The 16,608-nt window shown below is 37.9% G+C and overlaps 1 protein-coding gene across 2 annotated transcripts in view; it reads left to right on the forward strand.

The window, feature by feature from the left end:
• Nucleotides 1-11,593: 11,593 nt before the first annotated feature.
• LOC102500739 (prefoldin subunit 3) overlaps nucleotides 11,594-16,608 on the forward strand; it is a 24,476-nt gene continuing 19,461 nt past the window's right edge. The window contains exons 1-2 of one of the 2 annotated variants that reach the window (XM_006171073.3): nucleotides 11,594-11,722; nucleotides 16,348-16,472. In XM_006171073.3, coding sequence (XP_006171135.1) covers nucleotides 11,630-11,722; nucleotides 16,348-16,472 — 218 coding nt within the window. In that variant the 5' untranslated portion in view covers nucleotides 11,594-11,629. Of the gene's footprint in view, nucleotides 11,723-11,972; nucleotides 12,095-16,347; nucleotides 16,473-16,608 lie in introns of those variants that run through there. The other variant, XM_027769328.1, reaches the window with a different exon arrangement.

Genomic DNA, 16,608 nt, shown 5'->3' on the forward strand with positions numbered 1-16,608 from the left:
CACAGCTCAGGGTCGTCCGGAGACGACGCAGCGTCACAGCTCAGGGTCGTCCGGAGACGACGCAGTGTCGCAGCTCAGGGTCGTCTTCTTCCTGGTTGTCTGTGTCGTCTTCCTGGTCGTCTGGCGATTATGGGCCAGAGATCGTGCTTATATACACATTGGTGGGCCGTGATTGGTTGAATGAAGGATAGCAAAAGGTGGGTTATGATTGGTTGCTTTGTGGACCAATCATGAGGTACCCGGATATGTAAATCTGAGGGATTCTAAGCTCACCGATTTGCTATGTGAAGTGGCCAATCAGAGTGTGGTGTCGAAGGTGAGGTTTTTGAAAGGGAGCCAGTTGTGGCCTTTGTAATTGTTTGCTCTCTGAGCCTAAGATGGAAATAGTAAGAGACTCATGAAAAATGGCCTCGGCAGACTTGCTGGTGCACAGCCTCCCACAATTAGCAAATCAATTAAATGGGGGGGAAGGCATAGAAAGCAACCATAGATGCCAGAGACAATGTGGGAGGAGGGTTAGGGAATAGGGAATCAAGGATGGTAAAAAAAAAAAAAAAAGAAAAAAGAAAAAAAAAGAGAAAAATATACAAGACATAAAAAATGGAAAATTACTTGTTGATAACATGTATGTTGATGTGATTGATTGCGCCAATAGACAGTGTATTTTGGATGGAAAATTCATTTTGTATACTGTAATGATCTATAGTGAATTAATGTAAAAAAATTAAAATAAATAAATTTAAAAAATAAAATAAAAAATCAGTTGGCTGTAAACTTTGGGGGTTATTTCTGGGGTCTGTATTCTATCCTATTGGTCCACCTATCTGTTTTTTGTCCCAGTATGGTGATGGTTTTATTATCACAGCTTTATAGTATATTTTGGGGTCAGGGAGTGTGATTCCACCCACTCCACTTTACTTGCACAGGATTTCTTTGGCAGTATGAGCTCTTGTACGATTCCAAACTCCAAAATTGTCTTTTCTAGATCTGTGAAGAATGTCTTTGGTATTTTGATTGTAATTTTGTTAGATATGCAGATTAATTTGGGTAGAATTGCCATTTTGATTATGTTAATTCTTCTAATTCAAGAACATGGAATGTCCTTCCAAGTTTTTATCCTATCTTCAGTATCTTTTTTTTTTTTTTGAGACGTTTTTGCTATAGGGCTTGTGCACTCGCCACAAAGACAGAGACAGACAGAGATAAAAAGCAAGAAATCATCCCCCAGGGGGAATGGCCACGCCGCAATCCCTTCTCCTCCATTCTCCTCTCGGGATCTTGGGCCCGGCACACATGCACATGCACCTGGTGTGAGTTTAAGCCACCGGGTCTAGGACTCTAACTGTGGTTGACTACATGGGAGTCCAGCGACATAGCCATTACGCTTACTGCTGGTCCCATTTTCAGTATCTGTTTAAAGATTTTCATAGTTTTCTTTGTAAAGGTCTTTGACTTCCTTAGTTAGGTTTATCCCTAGTTAATTTGTACATTTTGTGGCTATGGTAAAAGGGATTCCTTTCTTCAGCTCTACTTCGTTCAAATTATTGATTAGTATACAGAAGTGCTCTAGATTGTTGGATGTTGATTTTGTATCCTGACACTTTGCTGTACTCATTAATTACTTTGAGAAGTTTTTTTTAATGGAAATCTTTGGGTCTTCTAAGTATACCATCATGTCATCTGCAAATAAAGATATTTTCAACTCTTCTTTCCTATTTGAATGCTTTTTATATTATTTTCTTTTCTGATTACATTGACAAAAATTTCCAGCACTATATTAAAAAGCAGTGGAAAAAGTGGACAGCCTTGTCTAGTACCAGTTTTTAGTAGAAAACATTTTAACTTTTCCCCCATTCAACATGTTACCTATAGGTTTTTCATAGATGACTTTTATTGCATTGAGAAATGATCCTTCTATACCAATCTTGCTGAGAGTCTTAATCAGGAAAGAATATTGTATTTTATCAAAGATTTTCTCTGCATCACTTGAAATGATCATATGGCTTTTATCTTTCTTTCTGTTAATATGGTGTGTTAAATTTATGGCCTTGTGTTTGTTGAACCACCGTTGCATCCCTGGAATAAAGCCTACCTGGTTGTGATGAATAATCTTTGTTATATGTTGTTGGATATGATTTGCAAGTATCTGGTTGAGAATTTTTGCATCTATATTCATCAGAGATATCGGTCTATAGTTTTCCTTTTTTGTCATGTCTTTATCTGTTTTGGGAATGAAGGTGATGAAAGCTTCATAAAATGAATTTAGAAGGTTTCCTTCCATTTGGATCTTTAGAAATAATTTGAGTAGGACAGAGGTTAATTCTTCCTTAAAAGTTTTGTAGAATTCAGAAGTGAAGCCATCCGGAACTGGGTTTTTCTTTGTCAGTTGGTTATTTATTACTGATTCAATCTCATGATTTGTTATGCATCTATTCAGGTTTTCAATGTCCTCCTGATTCAATCTGGGTAGACCACATGCATCCAGAAATTTGTCCATCTCCTCCATGTTCTCTAGTTTGTTGGCATATAGTTATTCATAGTATCCTCTAATGATGTTTCGTATTTCTATTAAGTATGTTGTAATGTTTCCTGTTTCGTTATGTGTTTGATTTATCTGGTTTCTTTCTTCTTCTTTATCAGTCTAGCCAATGGTGTGTTCATCTTGTTAATCTTTTCAAAGAACCTGTTTTTGCTTTCATTTATTTTCTATATAGTTCATTTATTTTCTATTTAATTTATTTCTGCTCAAATCTTTATGATTTCTTTTCACTTGGCATTTTGTGGGGGTTTCTGTTGTTTTTCCAATTCCTTGAGGCATGATGTTAAGTTGTCTATTCACCACCCTTCCATCTTTTTTTATGTGCACTTTTCTTATGTGCACTAATTGCTATGAATTTCCCTCTTATGACTGCTTTTGCCATGTTCCATATATTATGGAAACTTGTGTAGTCATTATCATTGTTTCCATGAATTTTTTGATTACAGACTTAATTTCTTCAGTAGTTAATAAGTCATTCAGAAGTAGGTTTTTAGTTTCCATGAGTTTGTGTATTTTTGAGGGTGTTTCTTGAAATTAATATAGAGTTTAATTCCATCATGGTCAGAGTAGATGCTGGACATAGTTTCTATGCCTTTGAATCTGTAAAGACTTGATTTGTGCTCTATCATATGGTCAATCTTTGAAAAGGTTCCATGTGGGGTTGAGAAAAATGTATATTTTGTGGTCTTAGGGCAGAAAATTCTATAGATATCTGTCAAGCCCATTCGATTTATACTATCATTTAGGTCCTGTATCTCTGTTTAATTTTTTGTCTAGAAGATCTGTCTAAAGGAGATAATGGGGTGTTGAGATCTCCACCAATTATAGTGTTGCACCCTATCTCTCCTTTTAGCTCCAGCAGTATTTCCTTCACGTATTTAGGCGCTCCTGAGTTGGGTACATAGATATTTATAAATGTTATTTCTTCTTGATGAATTAGCGAATTTACTAGAAATTAAAATCTCCCTCTAAAGCATTAACAGCAGATTGGACCATGCAGAAAAAAGAATTTCTGACCTTGGAGACAAAGTCTCCATTAAAGACCAAATCATCCACGGAATGAAAAAATAACCATAATGAAATGAAGGTTATTCCTAGGTATTTTATTTCTTTTGTGACTATTGTAAATAGAATTGCTTTCTTCAGTTCGACCTCACTCTGTTCAGTGTTGTTGGACAGATTTCTCTATGCACTCCTGGATATCTAGCCAAAGGATAGGAATGTACTCAGCTGGAAAAGCACTTGCACATCCTTCTTTATTGTGGCATTATTCAAAATTGCTAAGACATGGAATCAACTCAAATGTCCACAAACAGATGAATGGACTGAAAATGTGTAGTACATATACACTACAGAGTACTATTCAGCCACAAAAATCAATGAGACCCTGGCATTTGATAGAAAGTGGACAAATATGGAAGATTTACTACTAAGCAAAGCATGCCAGACTATGAAAGAGAAGCATTGTATGTCCCCACTTAATATATACCAAATGCCTGCACTCTATGGCAGAAACTTAAAGACGGGAAAGTATAAAAGCATGGAGAGCAACTGTGGATACTAGAGACAGTGTGGGAGGTGGGTGGCTAATTGGGGAGGCCAAAAAGGAGGGAATCAAGGGAGAAAAGAAAGAAGCGAAACATTTAAGTGAAACAAAAATGGAAAATTTTCTGTTGATAATAATGGGTTTGGTAAAACCTTTGACTGGACTGTACAGTGTGTTCATGCTGGGAAATTAATTTTGTATGCTGCAATGATATATACTGTTCGAATGTGAAAAGTAAAATTAAATTGAAAAAAAGAAATGAGGATAACATACAGGAAATTCTAGACACCTTCAAATGACCACATATCCATATAATAGGTATTCTAGAATGTGAAGAAGCTGGTAAAGGTATGGAACACCTCTTCTTTGTAATACTATCTGAAACATTTCCACATCTAGAAAAAAAGGAGAAATTCAGACCCAGGAAATAAAAAGAACTCCAAATAAAATCAACATAAAAAGATCCTCCCTACAGCATATCATAGGGAGATTGATAAACATCCAAGACAAAGACAATATTCTAAAAATGGCAAGAGAGAAGAGTCAAATTACTTACAAAGATTATCCTACAAGAGTAACATCAGACCTCTAATTGAAAAAATGCAGGCAAGCAAAGAATCAGAAGATATATCCAAAACATTAAAAAGAAAAAATAGTTTCTACCAAGAATACTATACCTGACAAGATTATTCTTCAAATGGGAAGAACAAATTAAGTATTATCAGATACACAAAAAGTGAAAGACTTCACTAATACTAGACCAGCTCTACAAGAAGCACTGAATGGAGTATTTATCAGGAAAACTAAAGAAAGAAAACCTGAAATAAGAGAACAAAAACCATTAATAAAATGGCTAATAAAATGGCAGGAATAAGTCAGCAAATATCAACAATAACATTGAACGTTAATTGATTAAATTCTCTAATAAAAAAACACAGACTATTTGAAAAAATAAAAAATCAGGAGCCCTCTGTATGTTGCTTACAAGAAACACATATCACTCATAAGGACATACATATAATGAAAGTGAAGTACTGAAAAAAGATATTCCATACAAATGGAAACCAAAAAATGGCTGGAGTCATGATACCGATATAAGATGAAATTCAAGACAAAAGCTGTAAGAAGAGACAAAGAAAGATAGTATATAGTACTAAAAGGGCTAGTTCACCAAGAAGATATAACAATTATAAATACAGATATATAAGATTGGGGCACCCAAATACATGAAAGAGACTGCTAGTTCTAAAGGGACAGTTAGACTGCAACATAAAAATAATTGGGGATCTCAATACCCCTGGACAGATCATCTAGACAAAAAAATAAACGCAGATACAAGATCTAAATGACACCATAAATCAAAGGAACTCAACAGACATCTATAGAATATATCACTCAACGACTACAAAGTACACATTTTTCTCACCCCCACATGGAATGTTTCCAAAGATCAACCACATTATAGGACACAAAACAAACCTTTATAAATTCAAATGTATAGAAACTATATTTAACATTTTTTCTGACCACAATGGAATCAAACTTGAAATCAACTACAGAAAGAACCCTTGAAAATACACAAACACATGAAAACTAAATAACTTACTCCTGAATGACTTCACAACCACTGAAGAAATTAAGATGAAAATCAAAAGATTGAAACCGACAATAACAATCTAGTTTTTATAATGTATGGAACATAGCAAAAGCAGTCAGAAGAGGGAAGTTCATAGCAATCAGTACCCACAGGAAAAACGCAGAAAGGTGGCAAATAGACAACGTAATGATACATCTCAGAGAACTGGAAAAACAACAAAAAAAGCCCCCAAAATACCAGGAGAACTTAAATAATAAAGATAAGATCAGAAATAAATGAAATAAAGAACAAAAAAACTACACAGAAAATAAATTTTAATTAAAAAATTAAAAGTAAAACAAAATAAAATAAATTTTTTGAGGAAATAAACAAAATTGACACATTGTTAGCTAGATTAATCAAGAATAGAGTAAAGATAAATCAAATCAGCAATGAAACAGGTGACATTACAAAAGCAGCAGAAATACAAAAGATCATTAGATAATACTACGAGCAACTGTACTCCAGCAAACAAGAAGACCTAGATGAGATGGACAAAATTCTTGACACCTATAACTTACCAAGATTGAACCAGGAAGAAATAGAAAGCCTGAATATACTAATAAATAACAAGTAATGAGATTGAATCAGTAATAAATAGTCTCCCAACAAAGAAAAGTCCAGGTCCTGAGGGCTTCATTTCCAAATTCTACAAAGCTCACAAGGAAGAAGTAACTCTGATTCTCCTCAAACTATTTCTGAAGATCCAAAAGAAGTAATCCTCCCAAATTCATCCTATGAAGCCTCCATCACCCTGATTCCCAAAACAGACAAAGGCATAACAAAAACAACAATAAACTACATACCAACATTCCTGATGAATACAGATGCAAAAATTCTCAGCAAGATATTAGCAAATTGTATCCAACAGCACATTACAAAGAGTATATATGATGACTAGGTAGGCTTTATTCCAGGAATGCAAGGGTTGTTTAACATATGTAAAACAATAAATGTAATGAACAACATTAACAGAAGGAAAGATAAAAATCATATGATAATATCAATTGATGCAGAAAAAGTATTTGATAAAATACAACACTTCTTCGTGATTAACACTCTTGGCATGGAAGAGACATTCTTCAACACAATAAAAACTCTCTATGACAAACCCATAGCTAATATCACACTAAAAAAGAAACAGGACAAGGCTGTCCACTTTCTCCACCCCTTTTCAACTTAGTACTGGCAGTCCTAACCAATGCAATCAAACAAGAGAGTAAAATAAAAGGTACTGAAATAAGAAAAAAGAAAAGAAGTGAAATTACCTCAATTTGCAGATGATATGATTATATACATAGAAAATCCAAAAGAATACACACATACACACACACACACACCAAAAAAAGAAAAAAGAAAGAAAGAAAGAAGAGAAAAGAAAAGAAGAAAAGAAAAGAAAAGAAAAGAAAAGAAAAGAACCATACAAAATTCGATATCATTTTTATACACCAACAATGACAAACAGGTAGAATTGAAGAAAGCAATCTCATTTACAATAGCTATACCCCCCCACACAAAAGATATCTAGGAATAAACCTAAGTAAAGAAGTGAAAGACTTCTCCAAGGAAAACTATGAAAAGCTTTAAAAATGATACGAAAAGGTATAAAGAGATACCATGTTCCTGGATTGGAAGAATTAATGTAATTAAAAATTGTCAATCTTACTGAAATTAGTCTACAAATTCAATGCAATCCTGTTCAAACTACCAGAGACATTCCTCATGGAAGTAGAGAAAACAATCATAAAATTTGTCTGGACTGAATAAAGGCAACATATTGTCAAAGCAATATTGTGCAAAAAAAATAAAGTAGGAGGCATCTCACTTTCTGACCTCAATATATTATAAAGCCATGATAATAAACACAGTATGGTATTGGCACTAAAACAGACAGGCAGACCAATGGAGCAGAGAAAAGAACTCAGGAATAAACCCCAAAACATACAGTCAAGTTTTCTTTAACAAAGGGCACAAGACAATCCTGTGGGGAAAAGAAAATCTCTTCAACAAATGGTACTGAAGTACTAGAAATCCACCCGCAAAAATGTGAAACTGGACCACTATCTCTCATCATTAACAAAAATCAACTCAAAATGGACCAAAGATATAAACATAAAATCTCAAACTGTAAAACTACTGGTGGATAGAATTGACTTTTTTTTTAGAATTATTTTATTTTAATTTTATTTATTTATTTTTATTTTTTAATTTGATGAGAGAGAGAGAGAGAGAGAGAGAGAGATAGAGAGAGAGAGGGAGAGAGAAAGAGAGAGCCAACCACCAGGGTTTCTGGACTTGAACTGTGGCTGGTCATGAGGGAATCTAACACTCCTAACCACCACACCACCTGCCAGCCCCACTCGAATTGATATTTTGATAATATGAATTCTCCCAGTTCAAGAACATGGGATATTTTTCCACTTTTTTGGTGTCATTTTCAATTTCCTTTATTTGGTTTTCATAGTTTTCCTTACAGAGGTCTTTGATGTCTTTGGTTAGGTTTATTCCTAGGTGCCTTATGTTTACTGTGGTTATTATAAATGGGATCACTTCCTTCAATTCTACCTCAGTCTGCTTGTTGGTGGTGTATAGAAATGCTGTAGATCTTTTTTTTTTTCTTTTTTTTTTTTTTGAGAGGTTTTGCTATAGGGCGTGTGCGCTCACCAGACAGAGAGAGACATAGAGACAGAAAGCAAGAAATCACCCCCCCAGGGGGGATGGTCATGCCGCAATCCCTTCTCCTCCATTCTCCTCTCGGGATCTTGGGCACGCATGCACACGCGCCCAGTGTGAGTTCTAAGCCACCAGGTCCGGGACGCGAACCGCGGTCGACTACATGGGAATCCAGCGACATAGCCATTATGCTAACTGCTGGTTCCCGTAGAAATGCTGTAGATCTTTGTAAGTTGATTTTTTTTTTTGGAAAGGTTTTCGCTATAGGGTGCGTGTGCTCGCCAGACAGAGAGAGACAGAGACAGAAAGTGAGAAATCACCTCCCGGGGGGATGGTCACGCCACAATCCCTTCTCCTCCATTCTCCTCTCGGGATCTTGGGCACGCACGCACGCACGCCCGGTGTGAGTTTTAAGCCACTGGGTTCGGGACTCAAACCACGGTTGACTACGTGGGAGTCCAGCGACACAGCCATTACGCTAACTGCTGGTCCCCTGTAAGTTGATTTTTTATCCTGACACTTTACTGTATTCATTTGTCACATTCAGCAGGTTTTTTAAAAATCTTTTGCATTTTCTATGACATAATCATATCATCTGTAAGTAGAGATAATTTCACTTCTTCTTTTTCTATTTGAATGCCTTTTATTTTAGTCTCTTGTCTGATTGCCTCAGCAAGGACTTCAGGTTAAAAAACTTCTGCATAGCAAAAGAAACAATAATTAGAGTGAATTGACAACCCTCAGAATGGGAGAATATATTTGTAAGCTATGCCTCAGATAAGCAGCTGATAACCAGAATATAAGGGAAACTCAAACAGTTTACCTGAAAAAAAAAAAAAAAAAGCAACCCAAATAAAAGATGGACAAATGAGCTGAACAGACAACTCTCTACGGAAGACATACGAATGGTCAAAAAGCATATGAAAAAATGCTGAACGTCCTATCATAAGGGAGATGCAAATCAAACCACGGTGAGATACCACCTAACCCCAGTCACAATGGCTAAGATTAAAATATAAATATAAATAATGATAAGTGCTGGCCAGGCTGTGGAAAAAAAGGGAACTCTCCTACACTGTTGGTGGGAATATAAATTAGTACAGCCACTGTGCAAAACAATATGGAGATTCCTCAAAGACCTACAAATAGAACTACCATATGATCCAGCAATTGCACTCCTGGGTACCTACCCAAAGGATAGGAAAGCACTCAGTAGGAAAAACACTTGCACACTTATGTTTATTGCAGCATTATTCACAATAGCTAAGACATGGAACCAACCCAAATGTCCATGAACAGATGAATGGATTGAAAAAGTGTGGCACATATACATTACAGAATACTATTCAGCCACAAAAAAAAAAAGACCCTGGCATTTGATAGAAAGTGGACAAATACGGAAGATTTAATGCTACATGAAGCAAGCCAGATTATGAAAGGTATTGTATGTCTTAATATAATGACTTAATGTATACTGAATATCTGCCCTTTATAGCAAAAACTGAAAAATTGGAAGGTATAATAGTAGGGAGGATAACTGTAGATGCTAGAGACAGTCTAGGAGGGCATGGATAATAGGGGGTGGGTGATAAGGGTGAGACCGTGGGGATTGGGAAAAAACAATCAATCAAACAAATAATACTTAATAGACACAAAAATGAAAAGTTACCTGTTGATGATAATGTATTGGTTTGTCAAAAAAAAGTCATGCCATATTTTTTTTTATGCAAAAATGCATCATGCCTTTTCTGATGCCCCAATATGTGGTAATACCTTTGCACTGTATTCATGCTGGGAAAAACCATTTAAGATTTTTGAACTTAAAATTATATATACTATGTGAAATTTAAAATGGTACTTTTTAAAATTGCTGTTGTTTCTGATGTATGGGTATTTCCCTTAAGTTTTTGTTTTGTTTTAAAGTAACCATCATGAAAGCTACAACATCTTTTAACAGATTGTTAAACATGGTTTTACTAAAACAATCTAAAGATAAACTGTAAAAGATATGAGCTACAGAAGAGTTACTAAAGAACAATCAAGTTTCAGTTCAGATAATAGCTAGATCTGGAACTGGCAGGAGGAAATTCTTTTTTTTTTTTTCTTTCTTAAACTGGGAGGTAAGAAAATGACTGCATTTAGGACAAGCCCAGTGACCTGATGATTAACGCAGCTGGATGCCCCAGAGGCAAAAGCAGGAATTGGATGTCCAGGGCAACAGCTTGAGCTAGGTGTCTGCATATGCGTGTCACAAACTCTGACAGAATGGAGAAACAGAGAAGAGACTGAGGCTTGGCCATGGCCCATGGGAGGAGGTACATTCTCTCTCTCTTTCTCTGGCAATGCACTCACTGGCAAATTTTTAAAAAGAAAGAAAATTTACCTGTTTTTCTTTTTTGATTTCTGTAAGGTGTAGATGAGAGCGCGCGGTGAAATATAGAGTTGTCATGTACTTGGCTTGAACAGAGATTGTCAGCTTCACTGACATCTAGCTGTAGGATTTTGGAACTACTGTACAGGTTCACTGAGTTTTAGTTTCCACATTCACAACATGAGGACAACACTTTTCTCCTTTTATATATAAAGAAAGGTTTATCTGTCTATGTCTATGTACTCGATTGTACTTTATCTAGGGAGACAAAATGGAAACAGTGGTTGCCTATAAGAAGACTTACTTTCCACTGTATGGCTTCTTAGGGCATGATAGAATTTGTGCAAGTGGAAGACAAATTGGTGGTTAGATGTTAGAAAACAGGATAAAGGATATTTAGAGTCTACATAACACACTTGCTTTTTGTAGTGGAGAACGTACTCAGGGGAGTCCGGTGGCCTACGAACCTAGACAGAATTCTTAGGATTTTGTGTGTAGAGTGAAGTTTTGAACACGTTGGAGCTAGGGTGACAACTTTCTGATCTCGGGCAATATGGCCACTAGAGGATGCTACCTGTTTGGGAGAAGTTGTCCCAAATCCCCTTTTCCCAGGAGCCCCTATTGGTCCTTCGCGCAGCTCTAGAAACTGCTTCGTGGCCCTTTCATACTTGTCACTCATCAGCACAACCAATCGGCACCTAGAGATTTCGGCCAAAGGCAAAAATGGGCAGCTCCTCCTGCACACGCCAATAAATGTACAGATTCACAAGGGAGGGGCGGGCTTACAGGCGAAAACCAGCCAATCAGGAGCCCCTCGTGTCTGGCGGCTCGGGAGTCGGTTAGTCGCGCGCTCGCTTTCCCAAGATGGCGACGGCTAAGGAGGGTTGTGGCACTGGACAAGTGGCCACAGGGAACGGGCGGCGGCTGCACCTGGGGATTCCCGAGGCCGTGTTTGTGGTAAGAGACACGCCTTTCCCCGGCGTCTTGACCCGAGGTCGCCGACTGTTCTTCTTTCCTGGCCCCATCCTGGCCTGGACTTTTGGGGAAGGAGCTGAGCTAAAGGTGAAGGGAGGTTCGGGCCAACTCTCCCCGCGCCGGGACGGACTGAGCCCTCGGAGGTCCTCTGAGAGAAACGCGGCCCAGAAGAGCCTAGAAGAGACGGTCGCTGGTCGGAGGGTTGAGGCGGGGGCGGGGCGGTTTTAGGGAAGGCCCCGCTGCCGCCTGTTTCTTAGTCCCCAGCTGCCTGGAAAGGGCGAGGCGCTGAGATGCTGGAGAGACAGGGAGCTGGACACTTAGAATATACAGTGAGAAGACAGCAGCAGAGCTAAGGTACGAAATTGGAAGCGACACCTCGTCTGTTGAAAGGACGCTGTGGTTTGTTGCCTCCGAGGGATGGAAGAAAAAAAGAGATGGGAAAGTGGGGATATAGGGGTAAAGTGGTAAGTTCCTCTGTGTCTTTCTCAGGACTTGAGACTTTTCCAGTGGGCAAAGAGCTGTCGTTAGAAGGGGCAAAGCTACGATGAAATGGTATTTGGTTTGGGATACATCATTCTAAAACCTAGTAGAGAGCAGCTGAACAAGGAGGGCAGGGAACGCAATGTGGAGGCTTCACAGAGAACAGGGAAAGCAGTCCAAGTCCAAACAAAGAAACTATCAACCCCATCCTTATATCACGCTATTCTAGAAATAGTATTTGAAAACAATTTGAATGAGAGAAAAACCTCTGACTGGCTTTTCAGCACAGCATCATCCATCTTACCCCGTTTAGTTGTACTGAACTACTATAAAATATTGATGGAATATTCTGGACCTTTTGGTTTGTACCTATATTGCTGGACTGTAACCTTTTTGCTAATCATATCTTACCCCCTCCAGAAGAAGCAATCCTTTTTTTAGACCACACTTTATATTCTGTTCACATTTGCTGATTGAATTTTCTAATTATTTTCCTTATTTTGTTTTCTCCATGAGCCATGCCTTTTATTTCTTTACATTTACCCCCCAACTAACTGTATCAAGAAATGTAATTGATTAAGTGTTGGGCACTTAATAATTCTAAAAGTCTCTAGCAGGTAATTACTGTTCCCGTTTTGTAGATGATGAAACTCAGGCACAGAGCCCTTGAGTGATTTGCTCTAGATCTTATAGGATGTAAGTTAGGTATCCAGGATTTGGATGTGGGCAATCTTTAGGGTTCTAAAAGCATTTATCCACTCTGCATACTCTGCTATTGGGAGTAAAATGAGGTAGTTCTCTTACCATTTCTGCTATCCTACCACTGCCTGACACAGTGTAAACTCAAAATGAGCTGTCTGATGGAATTGCCACAGTGCCCTAAATACTACATTCATAATGTTCAGCTAGAGATACCTTCAGAAGGATAAGCTTTATATGAGGGTGTGTATTCGTGTTTGTGTGTGTGTGGGGGAGGTGTTTGTGCAGGGTCTCACTTTCTTACAGCCTTCCTGCCTGAGCCTCAGGCTGTGATACCAGGCCCAGCTTTTTAGGCTAGGCCTCTGGTGTAGTGTCAACCTGCCAGTCAGAAGTGTCTAGTGCTGGCTACCATACTGGGCCTCCGAGGGCTTTTTTTTTTTGGAGAGGTTTTTGCTATAGGGCGCGTGCGCTCGCCAGACATAGAGACAGAAAGCGAGAAATCACCCCCCAGGGGGGATGGCCACGCCACAATCCCTTCTCCATTCTCCTCTCGGGATCTTGGGTACGCACGCACACGCGCCCAGCGTGAGTTTAAGCCACCTGGTCTGGGACTCGAACCACAGTCGGCTACTTGGGAGTCCAGCGACATAGCCATTATGCTAACTGCTGGTCCCTCTGAGGGCTTTTTAAAGTCTTAAAGTGCTTTTATTTTCCTCTAAGATTTTATGTTTTTTTTTTTTTTTAAGACTTTGAGATTTCTACCAGCGTGATGTAATAAGCAACCCTTATTCTGTGTAATTGTTTTTATGTTCCTAAACCAGTGAGAGTAACATAGTATTGTAGAAAGAACACTGATTTCTAAATAGACCAGAGTTTGCATCTTGCCTCTGCCTCCCAATTGCCACTTGCCCTTGAGCATATTATTTTACCACTTTGAGCCTCAGTTTCTTTAGCTGAAATAGAGATGACACTACTTACAGAGTTGTTAGGAGAAACAGAGAATGTGTTTTCAGTATTGCAAATATAGTAGATATTTAATGTGAGTCGGTATTAATTTTAGTGATGCTAGGAGACAGTATACCATGGTGGTTAGAAGTCAGATCCGGCCCTTTCCCAAACTCTGCTGATGCAGTAATTTGTTTTCTCTCTTTGCTTGAATTGTCCCTTCTACCTTAATCCATCTGATAACCTTTTCACTTTTCAAACATGTAGTTCTTTCTGTAGTTTTCCCTGACTTCCATCCCAAAACAAAGTTCTTGGCACTTTGTATCCCCACAGAGCATTGTTTGGGCACAGCAAGTGTTTGCTGAGCACTTACTAGGTGTCATGTACTCTTGTGAGCATTTTACACATGCTAACTCATTTACATCCCTGTGAGGAAAAGATACTTTTATTTCATTTTACAAATAAGAAAACTGGAGCAAAGAGAGGTTAAATAACTTCTCTCATATCAACATGTCTAGTAAGTGGTGAAGCCAAGATTCAAACCTGTCAGCCCCTTTTTCTTTTCTTTTTTTGGAGAGGTTTTTGCTATAGGGCACGTGCACTCCCCAGACAGACAGAGAGACAGAAAGCGAGAAATCACCCCCCAGGGGGGATGGCCACGCCGCAATCCTTTCTCCTCCATTCTCCTCTTGGGATCTTAGGCATGCACGCACACGTGCCCGGTGTGAGTTTAAGCCACCGGGTCCGGGACTCGAACCACGGTCGACTACGTGGGAGTCCAGCAACATAATTACGCTAACTGCTGGTCCCACAGCCCCTTTTTCTTAACCACATCCTATGCTGTTATAGTTAATTCTCCTTGTTAGACTCTTGCACCTAATAACATGTACCAGGTGCTAGAAACTTAGCATTATTTCTCTTACCTTCAGTGACTCTGCTAGGAAGATTGTATCTCCATTTTACATGTAGCACTCAGCCCTTGATTCTCAGCCTGTTTTTCAATTCCTTTTACTGCATGCTAGCTTAGTGGCTTCATAGTTCACTCCCTTGCTGTATTTCTTTTCCTCTTTCTTCCTGCTCTGTTTCAACTAAAATATTTCATGCTAGTAAGCATGGATAAGAGTCATTATTATAGATACGCTGGTCACAGAAACTGTAAGATAATTGAAGTTACTTATAATGAAGAACTAAAGTTCTGTACAGTACTAGAAAGCTCTTGTAGAATCTCCTCCAAATTTCCTTGTTTTCACCCAGTAGGAGCCTGATTTTTTTTTTGATAAAGAAGTTTTTAATAAAGGTTTTTATATGTCATATATTTAGTAGAAAACAATTAAGAGGGTATTTAAATGGTCCAGTCAGTAAAATTTTATCTTTCAGATCATATACTTGTTCTCAAGATCTGTGCATATTCTTGTGCTGCTCCCTAAAATAGATCTTGAGTTTGATTAGACCCAACAGTATATCTGTTTTTCTTTTGCTAATCCTGTTAACAAAAGATTGTTCTTGTTTGCTTTTTAGGCTTACTTTATTTCAACCACTTGCTACTTAAAGCATTCATGGCTTGTGTTGGGTACCTAATGATATTTAGCATGATTTCTATGTTGGAACTTGTCAAATTAAAAATAAGTAATAAAATAGATCATTTTGGCACACAACTCTATTGAATTGTTTTGTGACTAGGTTACATGAATAAGTCATGTGTGTGTTGGTAAATTTCTTTTTTACTACTAGGGTTGCAAGTCGGACGAAGTCATTCTTCGTTCCCTATTTATAAATAAAAATTAAGAGAAAGATGAAAGAAGAATAAGTTAGCCATGGGACCAGCAGTTGGTGTAATGGCTATGTTGCTGGACTCTCATGTAGTTGACTGCAGTTCAAATCCCAGACCCGGTGGCTTAACCTCACACCGGGTGTGTGTGTGTGTGTGTGCCCAAGATCCCAAGAGGAGAATGGAGGAGAAGGGATTGTGGTGTGGCCATCCCCCCTGGGGGGGGATTTCTTACTTTCTGTCTCTCTGTCTCTGTCTTTGTGGCGAGTGCATGCACCCTATAGCAAAAACTTCTCCAAAAAACAAAGAAACATGATTCTTTGTTAAAAATAAAAAAAAGAATAAGTTAGCCAGATAATGTATGTGCACTGTCTGAAATGGTCTCTAACTTTTTATAACTGTTTTTTTTAAAGATTTATTTATTGTTATTATTATTATTATTTTTAATTTTACCAGAGAAAGAGAGAGGGAGGGAGAGTGAAAGTGAGATAGCAAGCCGCCAGGTCCAGAACTTGAACTGTGGTCGTTCCATGTGAGAGTCCAGTACCTTATACCATGCCACCTTCCAGCCCTTATAACTGTTTCTTCAGTTATAAACAAACCTTTGGAGAAAATTAAATAGCTTTTTTCTTTTATGTTTAGAAAACAAAGCTGTCAGATTTAGATTAGTAATATGAATTCTAAAATTTGTAATGTATTATTTTTGATGTTAAAGGAAGATGTAGATTCCTTCATGAAACAGCCTGGGAATGAGACTGCAGATATAGTACTAAAGAAGCTGGATGAACAATATCAGAAGTATAAGTTTATGGAACTCAACCTGGCACAAAAGAAAAGAAAGCTTAAGGGTCAGATTCCTGAAATTAAACAGAGCAAAAGAAAAGAAGGTAAGTGTGACATTTTCTAAGATTTTAAAAAATAGTATATGAATTGAGTTTTTTTTTTTTTTTTTTTAATGAGATACGGGGCACCGAGG

This window comes from Tupaia chinensis, unplaced genomic scaffold (assembly GCF_000334495.1).
Source record: "Tupaia chinensis unplaced genomic scaffold, TupChi_1.0 Scaffold149248_1, whole genome shotgun sequence".
Taxonomy (NCBI): domain Eukaryota; kingdom Metazoa; phylum Chordata; class Mammalia; order Scandentia; family Tupaiidae; genus Tupaia; species Tupaia belangeri.